General features: G+C 39.7%; 1 protein-coding gene across 4 annotated transcripts in view; it reads left to right on the top strand.

The window, feature by feature from the left end:
• sh3pxd2b (SH3 and PX domains 2B) overlaps window positions 1-23,425 on the top strand; it is a 353,494-nt gene that overhangs the window by 95,086 nt on the left and 234,983 nt on the right. For all 4 annotated transcript variants that reach the window (XM_072590958.1, XM_072590959.1, XM_072590956.1 and 1 more), the window contains exon 3: window positions 12,681-12,756. In XM_072590958.1, the coding sequence (XP_072447059.1) occupies window positions 12,681-12,756 (76 nt within the window). The remainder of the gene's footprint in view (window positions 1-12,680; window positions 12,757-23,425) is intronic.

Raw genomic sequence — 23,425 nt, 5'->3', positions numbered from 1 at the left:
ATGTCTGTGTGTATGTGGGGGTGGAGTAGCGGGAAGAGAGAGAAAGTGTGTTTGTGAGGGAGAGAAAAATTGGGTATGTATGCATGAGGGGGAGGGAAAGTAGATGTTTGTGTGTGGGGGTGGGAAGGGAAAGTGAGTGTGTGGAGAGAGGAGAGAGAGAGAGAGCATGTGTGTGTTTGTGTGAGAATGTCTGTATTTGTGTATGCACCTGTGAATGTATAGTGTAGTAGGGTCACTTATAGTCTGACATGAGCCAAAGATCCTGGTTGAGGCCTTCCTCATCATGCATACGCATACACACAGACACACGCAAACACAGACGCCTTCGCATGCACATGCTCTCTTCCTCACACACACTGTCCCTCTCCCTCATGTACGTAGCTCACAGCCATATGTTCTCCCTCCCTCCCCCCTCCCTCTCTCTGTCTCTCATACGCGCGTGTGTGCGCGCACACACACACACACACAGAGCTTCCCTCTCCCTCACACACACAGCTTCCCTCTCTTCCCCCCCCCGCACACAAAACACAAACCCATTTTCCCTCTCTTTCCCCCCCCTTCCATACTCGCTCTCGCTCTCGCTCTCGCTCTCTCTCTCTCTCTCTCTCTCTCCCTCTCTCTCTCTCTCTCTCTCTCTCTCTCCCCAGACACATACAATTTCAGATTCGCATGCACACACTTTCCCTCTCCCTCACACATAAGCACACTCACTTTCCCTTACACCCAACATGCAAACACTTTCCTTCTCCCTCGCACGCATGTGCGCGCACACACACACACCAACGTCTCCTCTCCCTCGCGTGCACGAGTGCAGACACACACAATTTCCCTCTCCCTCACACACACACACACACACTTCTCCCCCCACACACATGCACACAGACATTTCCATTCTTACTCACGTGTACAAATGCGCGCACACACTTTCCCTCTCCCTTACATGCATACATATGCATGCGTGCACATACACTTTCCCACTCTCCCACACAGACAGACACACATGCATGCACGCGCGTGCATGCACACACTTTGCCTCTTCCCCCCCTAACACACAACACTCACATATACACTTTCCCTCTCCCACAGATCCACTTTCCTTCTCTCCCATCAACTTCCCCCACACACATGCCTCACGCGTGCACACACACACATGCACGCATTCATACTTTCTCTCTCCTACGCATACACTTTCCCGCTTTTACACCCTTACCACACACATGCACGCGCACACAGACACACAGCTATACACCCATGCACCCACAAACACACACACTAACACACATACAGACACTTTCCCTCCCCCCACCCCCCAGTGTGGAAACAGGCCCTTCAGCCCTACAATTCCACACTGACCCTCTGAAGAGCAACCCACTCCCCTCTGATTAATGCACGTAACATTATGGGCAATTTAACATGGTCAGTTCACCTGACCTGCACATCTTTGGACTGTGGGAGGAAACTGGAGCACCCAGAGGAAACACACACACACAGACAGTCACTCCAGTCTGAAATTGAATCTGCGACCCTGGTGCTGTGAGGCAGCAGTGCTAACCGCTGAGCCACCATGCCGCCCTCACTTTCCCTCTCCCACATGCGTTCATTTATAAGTTCATGTGGTGAATTTGCATTTGCAGATACGTTCTATTTTGTTCAAAAAGCACACAATCTGTAGGCAATGAATCAGTGTGATATTTTATAAACTCCTGTTTTGGAAAGAAAACCAACCTGACTCCAGGTTGGGATACAGACAGACTGTATGGACTTTAGTAAGGCATTCGACAAGGTTCCTCATGGTAGACTGGGTAGCAAGGTTAGGTCACATATAATACATGGAGAACTATTTGGATACAGAACTGGCTTGAAGGTAGAGACAGGGGTTAAGAGTGGAGGTTTGTTTTTCAGACTGTGACCAGTGGTGTGCCACAAGGATTGGTGCTGGGTCCACTGCTTATCATGATTTGAATGTGAACATAGGAGGTATAGTTAGCAAGTTTGCAGATGACACCAAAATTGGAGGTATGGTGGACAGTGAAGAAAGTTACCTCAGAGTATGTTGGGATCTTGATCAAATAGGCCAGTGGGCTGAGGAGTGGCAGATGGAGTTTAATTTAGATAAATGTGAGGTGCTGTCATTTTGGAAAGGCAAATCAGGACAGGGTTTATACACTTACAGGTAAGATCCTGTGGAGTGTAGCTTTACAAAGAGATCTTGAAGTGCAAGTTCATAGTTCCGTAAAAGTAGAGTCTCCGGTAGGTAGGATTTGTGAAGCAGGCATTTGGTATGCTTTCCTGTATTGGTCAGAACAGTGAGCATGGGAGTTGGAAGGTCATGTTGTGGCTGTACAGGATATTGGTTAAGCCACTTTTGGAACATTATGTGCAATTCTGGTCTTCTTCCTATCTGAAGAATGTTGTGAAACTTGAAAAGGTTCAGAAAAGATTTACAAAGATGTTGCCAGGGTTGGAGAGTTTGAGTTTGAGGAAGAGGTTGAATAGACTGGGGCTGTTTACCTGGAGTGTCGGAGGCTGTGGGATGACTTTATAGAAGTTTATAAAATCATGAGGGGCATAGATAGGGTAAATAGACAAGGTCTTTCCCTAGGGTAGTGGAGTCCAGAACTAGAGGGCACAGGTTTAGTGTGAGAGGGGAAAGATTTAAAAGGGACCTTGGGCGCAACGTTTTCACGCAGAGGGTGGTGTGTGTATGGAATGAGCTGCCAGAGGGGGTGGTGGAGGCTGGTACAATTACAGCAGTTAAAAAGCATCTGGATGGATATATGAGTAGGAAAGGTTTAGAGGAACATGAGTCAAGTGCTAGGAAATGGGACTAGATTAATTTAGAATATCTGGTCGGTATGGCCGAAGGGTCTGTTTCCATGCTGTATATCTCTGAATCTATGGCTTTAACCTCACACCTTTTAATGCATTATCTGAGCTGGAATGTCAGCTTTTAATGTACTGATAAAACCTTACGTTATCTCAGGGCAGTGAGTTGACAGAAATTCTTGGATTTACATATTAATCAATTGAAACCTGCATCCCTATACTAAGTATTTGAAGAATGATCAGCCATCTAGGTTTGTCTAGTCCATCGCATCAATTGTATGACACTTTGCTCTTTTAATTATAAATTCTATATGTTATGTATCCTGCCCCACTAGCTACCTAATGAAGGAGCAGTGCTCCAAAAACTTGTACTTTCAAATAAACCTGTTTGACTATAATCTGGTGTTGTGTGATTTTTAACATTAGGTAAAATGCCTTTCTCCCCATTGCCAAGAAAAATGAATTTGTATGCAAAGTTTATTTTGTGCTTAAAATTCAGAAAGACATTGATAGTTTTTCCAAGCCCACCCATCTTCCAAATGAGACAGCAGTTTACTCCTGCTCAGACAGTCTCTGCTTGTAGTAATTTGACCAAACCAGACATGAAAACTCTGACTGCTGAAAATTAATAACACTATTGTTTATTCTGTCTCATGAAACGTTTGACATTGTGCTGCAGTACTTTTATTGCTATTTCTGTAGTCACTTGAAACATCACATTGAATTTTCTATTTACTGCAGTTTTTAAAAAAGCTGTTCTTTTACCCTGATGATTTTTTTTTGCTGGCAGCAGTTTTAGTCTGATAATCTATCCCATGCAAGCTTCTTATTTCCTCATGATTGTATTCCTTTATTTTGAAGTGCTCTGATGTCAGTCCTATCATTCGATGGATACAGAATGAATCTCTAATTATTAACAAAGATTAATGCAATTATAGAAAATTGTAGTCCATGTCACCTTTCAAAATGGACACAAATGCATGCTCTTCAATGCTAAAAGCTTGACTTCATTTTCAGGTCAGTAATCATGGACTATAATGCAAAGTGTACAATGCGTCTGACAGGAAATTGGCTTAGTGTGGAATATTCTGAGATGTACAAGTATAGAGGTTGATTTTTCCCCTTGTTTGACATTCCGTTTTATTAGATAATTTTTACAATTCAGTTGATTCAATTTAGACTATGGCACATGCTATAAATCATATGTCTCTAAGTTCAGAATAATCCATTAACCTGGTTTATTTAATGGCACAGCACAATGTTGCATTGTACTGCACTATATCTTTAACTGTGAAATGAAAATAATGTGTCTACCTCAAATATTGCTATATATCAGTGCAACAGTGTCAGTTCAGTCTTTGCCCCAACAGATTTTCATAGTTATAGTGTTTGTGGGCGGCACGGTGGCACAGTGGTTAGCACTGCTGCCTCACAGCGCCGGAGACCCGGGTTCAATTCCCGCCTCAGGCGACTGACTGTGTGGAGTTTGCACGTTCTCCCCGTGTCTGCGTGGGTTTCCTCCGGGTGCTCCAGTTTCCTCCCACAGTCCAAAGATGTGCAGGTCAGGTGAATTGGCCATGCTAAATTGCCCGTAGTGTTAGGTAAGGGATTGATTTAGATGTAGGGGTATGGGTGGGTACGCTTCGGCGGGGCGGTGTGGACTTGTTGGGCCGAAGGGCCTGTTTCCACACTGTAAGTAATCTAAATAATCTAATCTAAATCTATATTAATAACTACTACTAAAATATGATGTGAATATCTTATGTTTAAATTGTAAGTATTTATTTTCCAGTGAAATGCACACCATCTTATTAATAGCAATGTCAACTTAATGAAATACAACTGCCAATTTATTTGCTTGTTTCAAAAGGGTAAAATAAATTATAAGAACAGTTTAATTAAAAGTTCCATTGAGTAGACATGGTTTGTAGTTAACACTCCTTCACATAAAAACAGCAAAATTTAAATTGCATGTACTTGATCCCAGCTCTCTGAACTTTACATTGCATGCTGATTAGATTTTGTTGTGTGTTAATTAAGTATAATTCCTGGTGACTGACTGACTGGATTTTGCACAAGCTATTGACAGCAACTGTAAGGAATTCAATGTTATGGCATTCTATTAAGTATTGAGATAAGACTTTTCATCAGACAGCAGATAAAGAATAATGTACCATTTGGTGACTTCCATCCACAATTGACCTCTACTGGCCAGGAAGATCACTGGCTGGACAGCACGAACTGCTAAAACCAACTTGAGCATCTTCAGTTGGGGGGGGGAAAAAATCTCAAATCATTTTAATCCTGGTTATCTTTACTGGAACATACGTTTTTACTTTTTGTGATCATTTGACGGGATCAGTGCTAAACTCAGTTTGGCAATCATCTCGCAGTTAGAAACACTGATTATTCTATGTTTAATAAAATTGATGACAAATACCCATAAAACAGTGCTATAATCTTCTGCCTTCCACTAAAGAATAGGAAAAAAAGGTTTTTAGTGTAACTTATTACAATTCTTGTTATAGGCAACATTTTAACTTTGTGTAGAGAATAGACAGATTTACTTCCGAAGGAACAGGGATGTAATGTTCTTTTGTGTACTGTTGTTGCTTTGACCTGGCTTTGTCCTGCCCTACAAAATAAGAAAAATAATTTTCTTTCTTTGTAAACTGACTTCATGAGGCATGCTCACACTCCTTAGACAAATAGTGTGTCAATCTGTCCAGCTTTAATCTGCAGAATGCATAATAATATAGTAGCTGATATGCTTTGATACAGCATTATGCCATTCATCAAAGCTTCTGAACACCCGATATCATTGAAGCAAGGAAAGTATAAGAGTTTATGTTTCATTTGTCTTTGGATTCATTACAGTTAATTGCATAATATCGTAATGTATCCCTTGGGAGAGTGGGATGTTTTGCCTGAGACAATCTACTTAAGCAAAATATCAAAGTCCTATGTTAATTTCCATTCCTTTCTCCCAACAAAAGTATAACAAGAAATTAGATTGTAAAACAAAAGGTAATTTCAGAATAAATTGCATTGTATTCAAAATGTGATTGTAGTATTAAGTGTGATGTTGTCATCAACCATAAAGTTTGGTTTGATCACACAAAAATAAATGTTCCTTTTACTTTTTGGGATGCTGTTCTCCACTTAAATAAGCGAATATTCTTTGTGCCCTCCCACCAGAGTGTACTTTGGTGTGATTTCTGATATATTTGAGTTACCTAGCAATTGGCCTCCGAACCTCTGAACTAAATAATTTAAAATGTTCAAAGTGCTTAAAGTGTGCATTACTGCTATTTCTTCTGCACTACATAATACCCTCTAATTATTAATAATTCAGTGCTATAATATTCTTAGAAGATGGAGATTCATATTCCACAGTGCATCTTTGAGGGCGATGCAGCTTATTATTTACATAAAGTTCAAAGAGAAGAGGCGAACCTGTTTTGCAACACACTGGGGAAGAAAGAAGATCAGCCTCTTAGTAGCTACTCAGTAAAGCTGTTTCAGAACTTTACATGTTCTAATGCAATCACATTTCATTCATCTAAGTCAGTAGGCTATGGACCAAGTCTACACAGGATTAACCTCTCATCCCAGAAGCAATATAGTGTAACCTAATTGCACTAACTGCATTGTAGTAACGTATCTTCTCTTAGATATGGAAATCAAAACTCCACACAGTATCCTAGCCTTGCATTACTCGCAAACTTGGGCATGTTACATTTTGTAATCTCTTTGATTAATATTCATAGAAAGATATTAAGACCCTAGAATTGATCCTTGCAGAATTCTGGTAGTAATGTTTTACAGTGTGAAAATTACCCATTTATTCCTGCTATTTTCTGTTGTTTAATCAATTCGCTAGCATGCTTTATACCATCCCCATTCACCTGCCCCCAAATCCATGAGCCTTCACCTTGTGTGAAAGCCTTTCATATTGTACCTTTTTAAATTTATTTTTGAAAATTAAAATATAATGCATCTATTAGTTCCTCTTTATCGACTTGGCTAGTTATATCTTTAAAGCCTCTATTTCCTTTTAATAAACCTATGGTGATTCTTTGAAATCATACTATGATTTGCAAAGTGTCTACTTATCATTTCCTTAATAATGGATTTCAGTAATTTTCCAATTACTGATGCTATCCAGGATAAGCCTTGTGTCTCCCTCCCTTAAATAGCAATTATACTGTTATTGCCTTCCAATCCCTTGTATCATTCCAGAAGCTAGGAAATGTTGGAAGAATACATCCACTAGCACTGCAGCCACCTTTTTTCAAGCCATAGATGTTTGCTATTGGATTTAGGAAATGTCAGCTTTTAGCTGCATTAATTCCACCATTTTTTTTCATTTTTATGAATTATATTATGTTCTTAATTATTGGTAAATCCCTTTAGTTCTCCACTATTCCTAGTTTATTTTGTCTTCAACATTGAATAAAAGTACAAAGTCGTTGTTTAATAACTCCGTTGGTCCCCATTTCCCATTATCATTTCACTTGAATCCACTCCTGAGGAACCCACATTTACTTCATTTCTTTCTGTTTAAAAACTCTTACAATGTGTTTTTATATTTCTTGCAAGTTCAATTGTTAAACTTAGTGTTATCTTTACTAAGTTGTTCAAGATCAGTATATCATTTAATTATACTGTAAGTATGATTGACTACTTGTGCTCTACATTTTAGAGATACAATGAAACCAACAGATTGTACTCATTAGGAACTTAAAACACTCAAACAAAAAAAATTTTTTGCTTTCTGGTGGTCCATATTTTAAGTAATATAACACTAATATAAACTGATGAGCCTGACTTAATAACAAACTGACAGCAAACATGTACAATAGGCTTTGCACAGCTGTTAAATTTTTTTTGTTCATCTCTGATTTTAACAGAAAAAAACAGGCATCCATTATGTTTGATCAAATAACCATTCAATTGAGCTTCTTGATTCAAGGCTTAATTGATGCTCACTATCTGATTGTCATTTGACAGCAGCAGTTTTAAATATGTGATCTGAAATTGTACATCGGTCTTTTCACAAAAAGCAATGAAAATGTAATCTGATGTAATTCCTTTAAATGTGTTGATTTAGTTAGATTTAAATGTATTAAACAGGCCCACTGAGTGACAGTAATGCACAAGATTCCCAAGCTGCCAAAGTGGCTGATTTCGACAGAAATCTATTTTCCAGTCCCGGCACCAACTCAATTCCATCCTTCCAGCACATTGTGGTTATGTATTTCCTCTGATAAAGCACTTAATCGAGTACGTTGCTCTGAATCTTAACTTATACCAATTTCCTCCCTCCCTCTCTTTCCCACTGTGACTAGTTTATTTCTCTTCTACTTGCTAGTGCAAATAAAGCAAATTTTGTGTATTAGCAATTGTTATATGAACATGTGTAAACTGAGACAGTTACACATTCTTGATTCTGACTTAAAGGCAAATTTGGCCTGGATTTTCAGAGACAGATCAATTCTTGCATTTAAAAATGATAGGTCGGGCTTATGCTTGCTGCAGCATAAAGGTGAGGATAGTGAGACTGTGCCTTGGAGCCGTGATCTGCTGGTTCTGATTCGTTTCTGGGATGGGTGTGCCAACGTAATCCTGCACCCCCCCCCCCCCCCCCACCCTCCCGGAAAGGGTGAGGTGGGGTGGGGGGTTGCAGGAAAGGTCACCATACTGCTGTTGTAAGATTGAAGGAGGACATTGTAGTGTGCTTAATTCATGTCCACGTTTTTATTTGTAATGATTGCATTGATATGCTTTGTTATGTGTTTTAGTTAAATTATTCCAATATATTCTATTAATGGTACGTGAGTAATGCTTGTTTTTTAATGGTATTATTCATAACAAACCCAAGTGTTTCATTTGAGGGAATCTTACATCTGAAATCTCTTTATGGAGATTACGCCAGCACTCATGTTTGCTTATCCTAATTTTCTACTTTGAATAACCATTTGATCACAAGCATTTAGCTAAAGACTTGATTTGTAGAAGTCAGCAGCACGTAATGTTTGGGAAATGAAAGAGTGCATGAGAACATATTGACACATGCCTTTATATCGAATGCAAAATCTACATTTAATCTATATTGCACCCTCATATATATAAAATTAATCTTATGAATGTAAAGAAATTGCAAAAACAGGATTTAGTTCAACAAGCTCAAACTATACCCAGCCATGTTGGAATAGTTTGGGGAAAAAAGGGAGTTCAACTAGTTTGCCAGTTTGAGAAATTCCTGTATGGCTTTCTCCGATAACACCTGTCCATTTCTACCTACCCCATGATCTGATTCCATTGTATGAACTGAAATCTTCAGTTGAGAGCCTCTGTCACATCTACCTTATCTGGAGTTGTGGGCAGTTTATTCTCCTACTTGAAGGTAGTATATAGTTTTGATGCAGGTGCCCACTACATTGGGGGTTAATGAGGTGAAGGACCATCACTGGATTGAACCTAAAAAATGTATGGAAATTATTAGAACTGAAACATTCAAACATTCTATCTCCACCACTTCAACTGCACACCGCTCTCTCCACGACCCCCCCCCCCGCCAAGTAAGCCCTGCCAATCTCTCACAAGAGAACTGACATCTTATGTGAAAAATGTTGTCAATTTCTTCAGAGTCCAGACTGGTTCCCACGCTTTAAATTGTAGTGAATACATCTGTATGGCATGCATGTGTCTATGCTTTCATTGGCCCAATATGTAACACTGCAATTATTTATGTCAAAGGGCATATTTAATGTACATGGGCTTAAAATGCGCCTATATCTAAATATACCTAAATCACGTTCATTCGCATTGATTCCTAAATTCTGTATATAACTTTGTCATCTTCATACTGTGTGTACGAGCCTAGTAATCAATGTAATATATTGAAATGAAGAACAACAATGATCCCAACATCCAGCTCTTTGAGGTCTACTTAACATTTGGCTTTTTGCAAATACTGTAAGCTTCTGTTGAAGTTGTTGTTCCATTTAAGATGATAATCTATCTTCTACCTGGAATACTAGCTGATCTCTGAAACCACATGATGAGTTCTTAGCCAGTAATATGTCATTCACCACTTTAACTTGAAAAAAGCCTTCAGCAAACAACATCTGAACATTACCATTACTTAGTACTTTAAGTGCTTTGAGGAAGTGACCAAGCATGTTAGTGAGGCTTTTTAGTCAATGGTTGTTAGTGCTGAGATGTACCAGTGTGTACGTTGCTTTATTGGAAGATTTGTCAGCATGTGTGCAGAATACTTTGAAGTGTATAGGATGTACAGATATGTCTACTCATTTGTGAGCTGATTATGTTAGTTCTGGAGTAAGACCTTAGCAATTAATGGACTATAGATATCAACTATCTTGACAAAGGCCCTGAAATAAACAGATCCTTCTGCTGCTCAAACTGCAAGCATTTAAATCAGCACAGAACAGCAATTAAACTTGTACAATACAGGAGTTGTCATTGAATACTTGTCATTTATCATTTGCGTAAGATGAAACCATTATGCAAGTATTAGGACATTAATATTTGCAGATGTCATTTGATAACATATTATCACATGTTCCTTTTTTTTAGAAACAAATATTTTGAGAAATTGGAGCTTTTAAATTGAATGATTCTTGAATTGTGTTTGGAATGAGAGAATGTAAACCTTTTATCTTAAGTCAGATTAATATCAAAAGCAAAGGTTGTCCAGAGAGATACAGCAACAGTCATATTATCCCACCAGTTTGTATTTTAGCTTTTGCTGCGGGCTGTCAAGCATGGTAACTTCTACTGTGTTCTCCCAGTCACAACTACAATTAATAAAAAAGATAAAATATTTTTAAAAATGCAAGAAAGCCAAAAGAATGTTGCAATGATTGAGGCCAATTCATCTTTGAATTCTTTGTGACTAATTCTCAAAAGCAAGTCTGAGTTTGAAAATTACTTAATATACTGCTCATACAACAGGAAGTAGAAATCATTTTATGCAGCAGGTTCATTTCTGCAACATTTTAAAAAGGTCCGTAAAGCGAAAATGAACAATGCCACACATACCCTCATTGCGAGTTTTTGCAAACGTTTCCCACTTCCCAAGTATTTTGACCAACAATGGAAAAGGAGATCCCTACAATTCTCCTCCTGTTTTAGTGGGAACTATTGGTGCTGTTAAAAAGTAGCATTCAGATCTAATGATTCATTGAAGTCTTAAGATACTGCAGCGTATTTTGGAACTGCTGTGAACAGTCATGAGCTTATTCTTTGTCCACATGAAGACAGCCATTGTTACTCATGCATGTCAAGTGTGTGCAGCTTATGATGCCTGGATTCCAACCCCATTTTTTTAAGGAGCTCTCACGATTTTTATAAATCTAAATTCACTTAATTGTTTTATCAGAAAACTGCTTGACTGTGCCTATAGTGCAGTTTAAGTTGCAGGGTACTGTTTGAAGAGTCTCATCAAATGGAGAAGGATTAAGTGTGAAGCTAAGAGTATAAATTGGTAGTGGTCAAATTTTAATCTTCCTTCATTTTCTTGTACTCGCTAAGGATTTTAGAATTACCCTGTTCGAATAAACCATGAGAGTTTATTGGAGTTGCAAATATTTTATTTATGGGAAGTCACTACGCTCAGGAATAAATACAAACATTAAATCTGTATGAGTAAATCCAGGAGGTGTAGACTGCACACTTTTCATGTCACTAATTAACGTCCTTTCTTCAATATTTTTCCTTTTGTCTCACTTGTCAGTTTTTAATTAATTTGCCTTTCAAGATATCTTCTTTTCTTAAGTCCATCACGCTTTCTTTATATGTTAAAAAAAAATTAACTGCCAGGCTCTCAGCCAGTGGAATCACAGCCAACCACCTAGGACTTACTGGCAAGCCAAGCTGATGTCAACCGGATGGCTTCATTTGCAGCTATTTGGCTGGTAGCTGGCTGACTGCCAGTTGAAATCATGTGCTCTGAGCTGACATTTTGTAAGTTTTAGGGCTGGAACCGAAGAGAGTAGCAGGCCAGCCTTTCAGGTGAGTCCAAAAGGGGCCTCCTTTTCTTCAAGATCCCAGATGGATGATTAAAACTTAGCCTTTCATAGCACTGTTTCACTCTTCACTGATCCAACTGAATGGGATACTCATGGCCGACCCCCCTCAATCCTCTGTGAAAATTCCATCCAGTTTGTGTTATCTTTCAGGATTCGTGATTCATGAATGCCAATGAAACTCTTTTCTGAATAACATGGACAATTCAGCTGCTGGCAAAGAAACAGACTTAAGTAAACCAGATGTTGGGCAGGAATTGAATGCCAAAAAAAAACCCCTTTAGTTTGAGTCTCATTCGGTCCACTTTCCATTTATGTCCCTTCGTTGATTCATTTTTTAGCTACCCCTACTGTTTCTGAATGATATTTCTGCTGTAACTTTCATCCTTGTACTCCTTGGTGTGAATCAGATCTATGTAGCAAAATGTTGAATTATTTCTATGCACTGCCAAGCATATAGTTCTATTCATTTTTAAAAGCAAATCACATATAATCTGTGTCTGTTATTTTGGCTGAGTGAAAGGAGAGATTGATGTAGCAATGTCCAACATTGCAACATATGCAGGATAAATGATATTAAAGCTAGATTCATTGAAAATTCTAGTTACAGCAAAGCAAATTAATTAAACAACACATTTGCTCATGTTTGCGTTTCAGTAGTATTAATGTGTAGTTTTTGTGGAGAGCTTCCAGTCTTCAAAGATTATTTAAAAAAAAGGTTCCTATTAATTGAAAATGTTTTCAGACTTGAATGTATTTGCAAGTGCTTTCTCTAATTCCACTCATTGTGTCTCTCAGATGCAGCTGTTGGATACCTTCCCAGTGGAAGGAGGCCAGAAGGACCCGAAGCAGCGCTATATTCCTTTTCTACCAGGTACAGTAACACATGTGGTCAGTTTTCTTTCTTGGTCTCACCCTGAAAAATTCTCCTTTTTTTTTTTAAGGCCCTAAAGGCAGCACAACTAGATTTTGTTTGTCTACAATTTACTTTGTGATATTAATGAAGGAGGCTGATTGGTCTTTTTGTTTCATTCATTAGGAGTGTCACTGACAAAGTCAGCATTTATTGCCCCTCCATAATTGTCCTTTGAGATGGTGGTAGTGAGCTGCAGTATGTTTGCTGAAGGTACTCCCAAAGCACTGTTAGAATGGGAATTCAAGGTTTTTTCTAGCGACAACGAAGGAACAGGAACACAGTTTCATGTCATGGTAGTGTCTGACTTGGAGGAAAACTTGCAAGTGCTTGTATTCTTGTGTGCCTGCTGCCCTTGGTCTTAGGTCAAGAGATGTCAGAATATTGATGAAGCAGTTGAAGATGGTTGGGATTAGAGTACGATCCTGAGGATGGGATGATTGGCCGGGACAACAACAACCATCTTTCTTGTTGCTCGGTATGAGAGCAGCCCATGGAGAGTTTGCTTTCAGCTCCCATTATCTTCAATTTTACTCAATAAAAAGATTTGCAATTGTTAGAGTAGGCGATGTTGCTGGAGGGATAAAAATGGGTCTGGATTCCATGGATAACTTCAGTGCTTCTCTTCAGAAAGTCTCAGGATTTTTTTAAACAAACCACAAAACAGAAAGCTTGGTTTAAAATCTCCTCTGAAAGATGGCAAACTTGACGATGTACCCAGGACGTTGATGTTCAGAGGTGAATGTGCTACTCGGGCCCCTTGATTGTGCATACTCTGTCAAATATTGACTTGATAACAAGGGCCATCCCTCTCAGCTGATATAGAGAATTAGACCAAGGCTTCGATGAGTTCTGAAGCTAATTGGTTCTTGGGTTTTGCAATGTGAAAATCAATGAACAGGTTATTTATAAAGTATTGCATTATATGGCATGTATAGACCAGATCTCTTCTTTTGCTAATCATGTGAGAGTAAACCGATAAGGGGAGTCTTACCCAGAATGGATTTGTTCTTCCTTCTGTGATTTGGGATATGCCTGGATAATTTTCCACTTTAGCTGGATAGGTGCAAGTATTGTGGCTGCATTAGTGTAGCTTGGTTAGCTGTGCATCTAGTTCTTGAGCACAGGTCTTCAGTACTACTACTACTATCATGTTATCAGAACCTATAGCCTTTGCTGTATTCAATGTTCTCAGCCATTTCTAATATCACATGGAATGAATTAAATTGGCTGAACATGATGGTGGGAATCTTAATCCATTTGGCACTTTTCGATGAAGATGGTTGCAGTTGCTTCAGCCTTTCCTTATGCATTGATGTCCTGGGCTCCCATGTCATTGAAAATTGGATACTTATGGAGTCTCCTCCTTCAGTAAGTTATTTAATTATCCACCATCATTCTTGATTGGACATGGCAGGTCTTCAGAGCTTCTAATTATTCCATTAGTCATGGGATCATTTATAGAGTCATACAGCATGGAAACAGACCCTTCCATCCAACCAGTCCGTGCTGACTATAATCCCAAACTAAACTAGTCTTAGCTGGCTGTGCTTGGCCCATATCGCTTCAAACATTTCTTGTTCATGTAAATGTCCTTTACACGTTATAAATGTACCCACATCCATCAGGTTTTCTGTAATTTTATTCCACACATAAACACTCTGTACAAAAAGAAAAATTGCCCCTCATTCTTTTTAAAATCTTTCTCCTCTGACCTTAAAAAATATACCCCCATAGTCTTGAAATCTCCCATCCCTGGGAAAAGACACCTGCCATTCACCTTATCTATACCCCTCATTATTGTATAAATCTCTACAAGGTAATTCTTCATTATCTGCGTTCCAGTGAAAAAAGTCCCAGCCTATCCAGCCTCTTTATAACTCAAACCCTCCATTCCTGGCACATCCTAGTAAATCTCTTCTGAGTCTTCTCCAGCTTAATAATATCTTTTCTATAACAGGGCAACAAGAACTGGACACCATATTCCAGAAGATACCTCCCCACCATCCTGTACAACTTCAACATGAGGTCTCAACTCTTATCCTCACTAGTTTGCAATGAAGGCAAACATGCTAAATGCCTTGAACCCCTCAGTTTCTGTGTTCTGTAACACTACCCTAGGCCCTACTTTTAATTGTATAAGTCCTGCCCTTGTTGTTTACCAAAATGCCTTGCATTCATCCAAATTAAACTCCATCTGCCACTCCTCAGCCTGTTGACCCAATTGATTAAGATCTCTTTGTAACCTTAGATAACCTTCTTCACTATCCACTATATCACAAATTTTGGTGTAATGTGCACTTCTGAACCATGTCTTCTATATTCTCAACTAAATCATTTACATAAATGACAAACAAAAACAGACCCAGCACTAATCTTAACTTCATCTCTCATATTCTGCTTTTGCTGTGTTTTTTAAATCCAACGATTAGCTTCACCAGGTTGGCACCTAATTTTCTTTACACATGATGCAGTCACTAGCATGCTGTCTTACACTCTTCATTGAAACAAGGCTGGCCCTCTGGCTTCAAGGTTCTTGTAGAAAGATATTGACATGCTATCTATCTCTCTGTATTATGCTTTACTATTTATCTTGGGGTTAGTAGGTAATAAAATTCCTCTTTTCTCCACTCCAAAAAAAACCTTTCAATTGGCTCCTTAATACTGATCTGGTGACTGTATTTTAATTGAAGTATGATATAGCCATGTGCTAAAAGGAAATAAACATCTTGTGTGGTCAACTGAGAGGTTTAAAAAGAAGGGAGGTAATTCATTCATCTTGACACGGTTGTAACAATATTGTTCTGGAAAAATATCCTGAACACACTCAGGAAATTTCCTACCTTTGATGAAATGATTTTGTATAAATCAATGGGAAGTATTTTACAGCCTCTAGCTGGTGCACTTGCACATTGCCCACCATCTGCCTGTCCCTCATATTATGGCAGGCAGGCATGATGTCATCCATCCCACTCAACTAATGACTAGTTAAGGACATCCGGTTGTCCCTGCTACAATAGTATATACAGGAGGGAAGGTGGAACGATGAAGACCAGCCACTACTTTTGGAACTTGGATTAAAAAGCAGGAAGGAAATGTGGATACTTTGCTTCATGGGGCATTCACTGTTCCAGAAGATTGTGCCCCATTCTGTACCATCTCTCTCCTGCCTATCCCCTGTCTGTAGAACCTAACATTTCTCCTTTCTAGCTCCCATAACTATCTTTGCTACCTTCCTGAACCAAAATGCTGTTCTTACCTTTTCAGTCAGGCACCCATGAGCTTCTTTCTTGGGATTTCTCTGTATTCTCAGCCATGGCTTCAACTGCATTGGGATTATTTAGCTGCTAGTCAATCTGATTAGCCATCACCACCTCAAGAGCAAGATGCCTTGAGGAATGGAAGCCCATGTTAACGAGTTAAAGCCAACGCACTCTATCTTTTTTTTAATCAACACGTTCAGGCATGTTATGACGCACATTGCTGCAGCAGTTGGAATTTGAATCCAGGTTTGTTGGCCCAGGAGTAAGAACATTACCGTTGCACTATAAAAGCCCTCCACTGCCAGTCTATGATTTCTATGTGATAGCCTCTCCTTTTAATGTTGGCGTCAAGACCAACTTTCCTACTGGGGAGTGGATCATGAATATACCTGCCCCACTTTAAAATTCATCCCCGATTTGAGTTAAAATGTTGCATTTAAATCACCACCCTTACAACATACTTATTTAATCTAATCCACGTTTTGTCACTTCACAGCTGGCATCTGCCTATGCATGATTCCTATGACAGTCTCCAAACTTTTTATTAATAACACCCAAAGATTCTTTACTAATTGCTTACCTCTTGGTGTATAATCTCTTATTATAGAAATACTTTCCATTTTAAATCTCAAATGCTGTTACTTCCTTTTCATATTCCCTAAACGTCCAGTGCACGCAATAATCTATTTGTTTTCTTGCATAGCCAACAGATCAATGTTTGACAAGTGTACTAATATTTTACTTTGAGCATTGAACAGTAATCAATCGGAGAGTACTTCCCTGATTGTTGAGTTTGACTACATCGTTATAATTACTGGTAGCATAAATAATGTGTGTGTAAGGAGGTTTTATGTTTTTCGATTCGGCAGCTGTTTGATTGCCGCAGATGAAATTTCCCTGCTGATTCTGTAAAAATGTGATTATGAAATAGAGTTAGCAGCATGACAGTTATGTAGTGAGTTTCTGAGCCAGGGATATCATTTGATACAGTCCATGTGGAGGAATTCTAGTCGTGCAATCATATGGCCAAGTAGCCTGAGATCTGTGCAATGCCTTGACTGTGTGTGATCAGCGTGGACTGAAATTAATTGATATATCAACCTTGTAGTCATTGCCTAGTTCAGTTTAGAACTAAGATTGTGATGAGGCTGAAATGGAGAAAAGAAATGTATTATTAATTCTGTCAAGTTCAGCGTTCAAACTTGTCCCACTTACCAAGTTGTTACCTGAACCATTTTCAGCTCCACACAAATTAATCTTGTTTTGTTTTGAATTCTGCTGTCAATTTCATCTGCTGCCATCTCATCTTGTGCCCATCAACATGAAGGAATATTCTGAAAGTTAGAGAAGGTTTTATTTGATCTGCTTTTATAGCTAAATGTATGACACACTAGGTGTAATTTTCCCTTCTGAAGAGGTAGTGGGAAGGGGTAGCAAATAGATTAGTTGACTCTGAAGAAATACTCTTCCCTCTTTTCACATCACACTTGGTGCTGGCTGAGAAGGCCTGTGGGAGTCGTCTGAACTCCCCACCAATTAAGATATTTTAAATGGTCAATTAATGGTAATGACTTGACACCTGTCTGATTACCTTCATTCTCAGTTTCCTAACTAGGAAACCATTTCTGATGAAGGGCTTTTGCCCGAAATGTCGATTTCGCTGCTCGTTGGATGCTGCCTGAACTGCTGTGCTCTTCCAGCACCACTAATCCACCATTGGACTATGTCTGTTGACATAATGGAGGGTCTTCATTAGCTCCAATCTGAGATAAAGTGGAAGCATGGATTGTGGGGTGGGGAGTAAGATGGTAGCCTCTGAAAGCCATCTACTGCCCATATCTCTGAATACCCTTGCCATCCTCTTCTCATTCATCCTACAAGCAGCAAAACAAAAAGATCCACCTATTCGCTGTTGAATGCCCTGAAGCCCTCCACCGATGGTGAATTAAATCATGTTAGTTCTCAACAAGCTGATTGGCCCAGAATCCAATAAGCTTTCTGGGGTGAAGGGATTATGGGGGTGGTGACTTGGTCAACGTCTAACACATCTTCGCCACAGTCTTCAAAAGGCAAATCTTGACCACTGATTGTGTTGACCTCTATTCAAACGTACAGTTTCTGAAGAAAATTGTAGAGTTTTATGGTGCAGAAAGAGGCCATTTAGTCCACCATGCCAACACCAGCTCGTTAAATGAGCATTGTTACCAAGTATCAATCCCTGTTTTTTTCCGATTCTTGCACACTAGTATTAGCCAAGTGTATTGGCAAATTTAGCTCATCCAAAACTTAGTTCCATGGAAGGTGCAGTACATTCGTTTTGCAGAATTCAATGTACTAGACCATGACGAATGTAAATATCTCTGCTATTGTGATTTTAGGTTGTCAAAAGAAACGTTACCACTTTTGAAGAAGGAACAAAGAAGATTAATGAGGGCAGAGCAGTAGATGTGATCTATATGGACTTCAGTAAGGCGTTCGATAAGGTTCATGGGAAACTGATTAGCAAGGTTAGATCTCATGGAATACAGGGAGAACTAGCCATTTAGATACAGAACTGGTTCAAAGGTAGAAGACAGAGGGTGGCGGTGGGGAGTTGTCTTTCAGACTAGAGGCCTGTGACCAGTGGAGTGCCACAAGGATCGGTGCTGGGCCCCTCTACTTTTTGTCATTTACATAAATGATTTGGTTGCAAGCATAAGAGCTACAGTTAGTAAGCTTGCAGATGACACCAAAATTGGAGGTGTAGTGGACAGCGAAGAAGGTTACCTCAGACTACAACAGGATCTGGACCAGATGGGCCAATGGGCTGAGAAGTGGCAAATGGAGTTTAATTCAGATAAATGCGAGGTGCTGCATTTTGGGAAAGCAAATCTTAGTAGGACTTATACACTTAATGGTAAGGTCCTAGGGAGTGTTGCTGAACAGAGACCTTGGAGTGCAGGTTCATAGCTCCTTGAAAGTGGAGTCGCAGGTAGGTAGGATAGTGAAGGAGGCATTTGGTATGCTTTCCTTTATTGGTCAGAGTATTGAGTACAGGAGTTGGAAGGTCATGTTGCAGCTGTAGAGGACATTGGTTAGGCCACTGTTGGAATATTGCGTGTAATTCTGGTCTCGTTCCTATCGGAAAGATGTTGTGAAACTTGAAAGGGTTCAGAAATGATTTTCAAGGATATTGCCAGGGTTGGAGGACTTGAGCTGTAGGGAGAGGCTGAACAGGCTGGGGCAGTTTTCCCTGGAATGTTGGAGGCTGAGGGGTGACCTTATAGAGTTTTACAAAATTATAAGGGGCATGGACAGGATAAATAGACAAAGTCTTTTCCCCTGGGGTCAGGGAGTCCAGACCTACAGAGCATATGTTTAGGGTGAGAGGGGAAAGATGCAAAAGAGACCTAAGGGGCAACTTTTTCACGCAGAGGGTGGTATGTGTATGGAATGAGCTGCCAGAGGATGTGGTGGAGGCTGGTACAATTGCAACATTTAAAAGGCATTTGGATGCGTATATGAATGGGAAGGGTTTGGAGGGATATGGGCCGGGTGCTGGCAGGTGGGACTAGATTGGGTTGGGATATCTGGTCAGCATGGACAGGTTGGACTGAAGGGTCTGTTTCCATGCTGTACATCTCTGTGACTCTAAATGCTAACTTAGCTTTTATTTTGCCTTTGGTTATTTGACTGGCTGTTAATTGTAGAAGTGAAAATATGAGATAGCACAGTGCACTCTGTCACAGAATTTGCATCGGAAATTTCTGCATGGTGATTTCTCAGGTGAAAATCTGGATGTGATTTTTTTTTAATTCCCCCAATCCTCTGGGCATTATGCAACTGCAGAATGCATGCAACTGAAGGTCATACTAAAATTCATTGAATGCAACCACTAGCCACATTTAAGATGTGTGTTCCTGTGGCTGAGTAAGTGGTTACAGTGCACTGTTGGAGTTAACAATCCATTTAATGGCTTATACTGATGCTGTATAAAGAGTGTGATACTATCGGGAATCACCAGTTCAATATGTTGGTGATGGTCTGACTTGAATGGCCCACAGCCACAATTTGAGGGATTTCCCATTTTCTACTTGTGGGGAAAGTGACAACATCTTTTGAGGTGGGGTGTCATGTAGTGGCTGTATAGGACATTGATTTGGCCACATTTAGAAAACTGCATTGATTTCTGGTCCCCCCTGCAATAAGAAAAATGTTGGTAAACTTAAAATCATTCAGAAAAGGTTTACAAGAACGTTGCAAGGATTGGAGGGTTTAAGCTAGAGGGAGAGGGTGAATAGGCTGGGGCTTTTGTTCCCTGAAGCGACAAACTTTGAGTGATGACTTTACAGAGGATTATGAAATCATGAGGGGCATGGATAGGATGATTGGACCAGATTTATTTTTCCCTGAGGGTCGGGAAGGGAAGTTCAAAACTAGAGTGGATAGGTTTAAGGTGAAAAGGGAAAGATTTAAAAGAGACCTGAGGGGCAATGTTTTCATGCACAGAGAGTTGCATGTGTGGAATGAGCTGCTAGAGGAAGCATTGAAAGCTGGTACAATTACAACATTTAAATGGCATCTGGATGGGTAAGTAAATAGGAACGGTTTAGAGGGATGTGGAACAAATGCTGGCAAATGGGATTAGGTCAGGTTAGGACATCTGGTCAGTGTGGACAAGGTGGACCAAAGGGTCTCTTTCCAGATTTGTCCAGATTTTCCATGGACAGTTGAAACCTGGAGCATCTCCACTCTGGTCAGATGCCAGTTCAAGGTTAGTGACATTTTCAGCCCAGCAGCAGCTGCGTTCTGGCTGTTTCAGTTTGTTGGGCATGGATTGTATGAGTATGGTCTGTGAGATTTCACTTTGGTGTTTGGGTTTCGTTTTTATCGATGAGGGACTTGTGATAATAGGAATGCTTCATGAGCTAGCAGCAGATTCTTTGTGGATGACTTTCCTGCAGACATCATGAAGCTCAATGAATGAGAGCAGTGAGAGTACCATCGAGCTGGGTTGTTCTCCACAAACACTCTCTTCTGGACATCCACCACATTTGTTTGACAATTCCTGAACCAGGTTGAACAGTGATACTTTGCTTCAGTCACCTTATGCTGCACAATAACAATGTTTTCATGTGAAATTCACTGTCATGAATATGAACCAAATCCTAGCCCTGATCAAAACTACAACCACGTCACTTGGCCTCAAATGCTGACAGCCACCAGATTTTTTTTCCAGAGATTTAGAAAGATGTTTATACCCTGCTGGACACTAAGAAGTGAACAGCTCCTTGATGAATTCAGAGAAAATGAAGACGCTAGTGAGCTAATAGCTCTTATCAAGTCTCTTGATGAAGGATGCTTCTTTAGCTGGTGGCAAACAGCAGTCAGCATTAACTTCACACCCCCAAGCTTAAAGACATGGACACTCCAATGCAACCTGAAAGCAACTAAGCAGCCACCACAACAGTGGCCTAGAATTTGCACTGATGCCATTGTTTCACAATTCCTTAGAAATGTTTAAATACTAGACAGTAAACCAGAGATGCATATCTTAAACCAAACATGATTCAGGCCAATTTCCAACAAGGCCTGAGCACAAAATTCGCCTTTGTTGACTTACTCTGACAATGCTTTTTTTACTTTATTCATTTATGGACTATGGGCATCACTGGCTAGGCCAGAGTGTCAACCACATTGCTGTGGGTCTGGAGTCACATGTCGGCCAGACCAAGTAAGGATGGCAAATTTCCTTCTGTAAAAGGTATTAGTAAATCAGTGGATTCTTACCATGATTGGCAGTGGTTACATAGTTGCAATTAGACTAGCAATTTGGTCTGCTACCTTTTTTTAAAATTTAATTTAAATTTCACCATTTGCCATGGTGGCATTCAAACCAATGTCCCCAGAACATTGGCCAAGGGTTCTGGATTACCAGTCAAGTCTCATTCCCACCACAACCCCCACCCCCTCATTTGTACATACATGTTAATATTTATTTAGATTGTTGTTTATTATCAAATGTAATCATGTTTGCATTAAAGCTTGTGAATTGGCTTATATTCAAACCTTGAATGTTCATACAAATGTTTACAAAGCATGATTGCTGTTATCAGTGAAACTCTCAACATGTTTCTGCAATTGATTGTATCAACAGTGAGGACAGTTCAACTTTCTTCAGAGGTCTGTTTTCACAATTTGCCTAATTGGTATCAGTATTGATTTAACAAAATTTGGCTTGCTAACAGTTTGGAAATCTAGAATTCCAGTACATGTTTCATTAATGGCTAAACGCGTGGATTAGCGATGTGTGAGTTAGCAGGAATGTAAAACCAGTCTTCTATACCAGTCTGTAAGATACAACTTCCATTTTGTTCAACCATTTCATGCACCTTCATTAACTCCTGAACTGATGAGTCTTTTAATTTAATTGGTAATACAATATAGTAGTGGCCAAGAATTTTTGAGATGCTATATGGCTTGGCCCCCTGAAAGAAAAATTGATGGTCAGGATAGTATCCCTCTGCGCTCATCAAAACTGCTTAAACAAGTCAACTTATTATATGACAGATTAACATCTTGATTATTTACTTGCGTATGATGAATGGGCTACTGATTGTGCCCCTGGGAGTTCAAGCATGTGGGTTAAGACGGTGGGCTTGTCTACTTTGCATGTCCACCTTCACAGCCCATGTAGCTTAGTTTGATAGCAGAGTCTAATCCTACAAAATATACACTTGTTTTTGAAAAAAATATTTTAAAATATTTTTAAAAATATTACAATCCATTCTCAGTAGGCTGAATTCATTGGAAGTCTCATTTATTGAAATTATCTAATTATATTACCTCACCATTCAATTAATGATCAGAGCATATTTTAGAGAGAGCAGTTGATTAAATGATGAGCAAAGTGTAAGTTAGAACTTGCAATCAGTTAAGGACTGCAGAGTATGGTTACCCTGGGTGAAACCACTTTTAATTGTCTGCTGACAATCTGACTTTTGCAATGCAATTGACATTGCACATGTGCAAAAGATGCTTCCTTTTGTTTCAAAGTCAGTAATAAGTACACAATTGTACTTATTTCTATGGTGGCACAATAGTTAGCACTGCTGCCTCACAGCACCAGGGCCTCTGGTTTGATTCCAGCCTCAGGTGACTGTCTGTGTGGGGTTTGCATGTTCTCCCCATGTCTGCGAGGGTTTCCTCCCACACTCAAAAGATGTGCAGGTTAGGTGAATTGGCATTCTGAATTGCCCATAGTGTTAGGTGCATTAGTCAGAAGGAAATGGGTCTGGGTGGGTTACTCTTCGGAAGATTGGTGTGGACTTATTGGGCCAATGGCCTATTTCCACACCATAGGGAATCTAATCTAATCTAATCTAATC

Source organism: Chiloscyllium punctatum, chromosome 20, assembly GCF_047496795.1.
Source record: "Chiloscyllium punctatum isolate Juve2018m chromosome 20, sChiPun1.3, whole genome shotgun sequence".
In the NCBI taxonomy this organism is placed as follows: Eukaryota; Metazoa; Chordata; class Chondrichthyes; order Orectolobiformes; family Hemiscylliidae; genus Chiloscyllium; species Chiloscyllium punctatum.
Note: the sequence above shows the minus strand (reverse complement) of the source record. Positions and strands in the feature narration are given on the sequence as shown.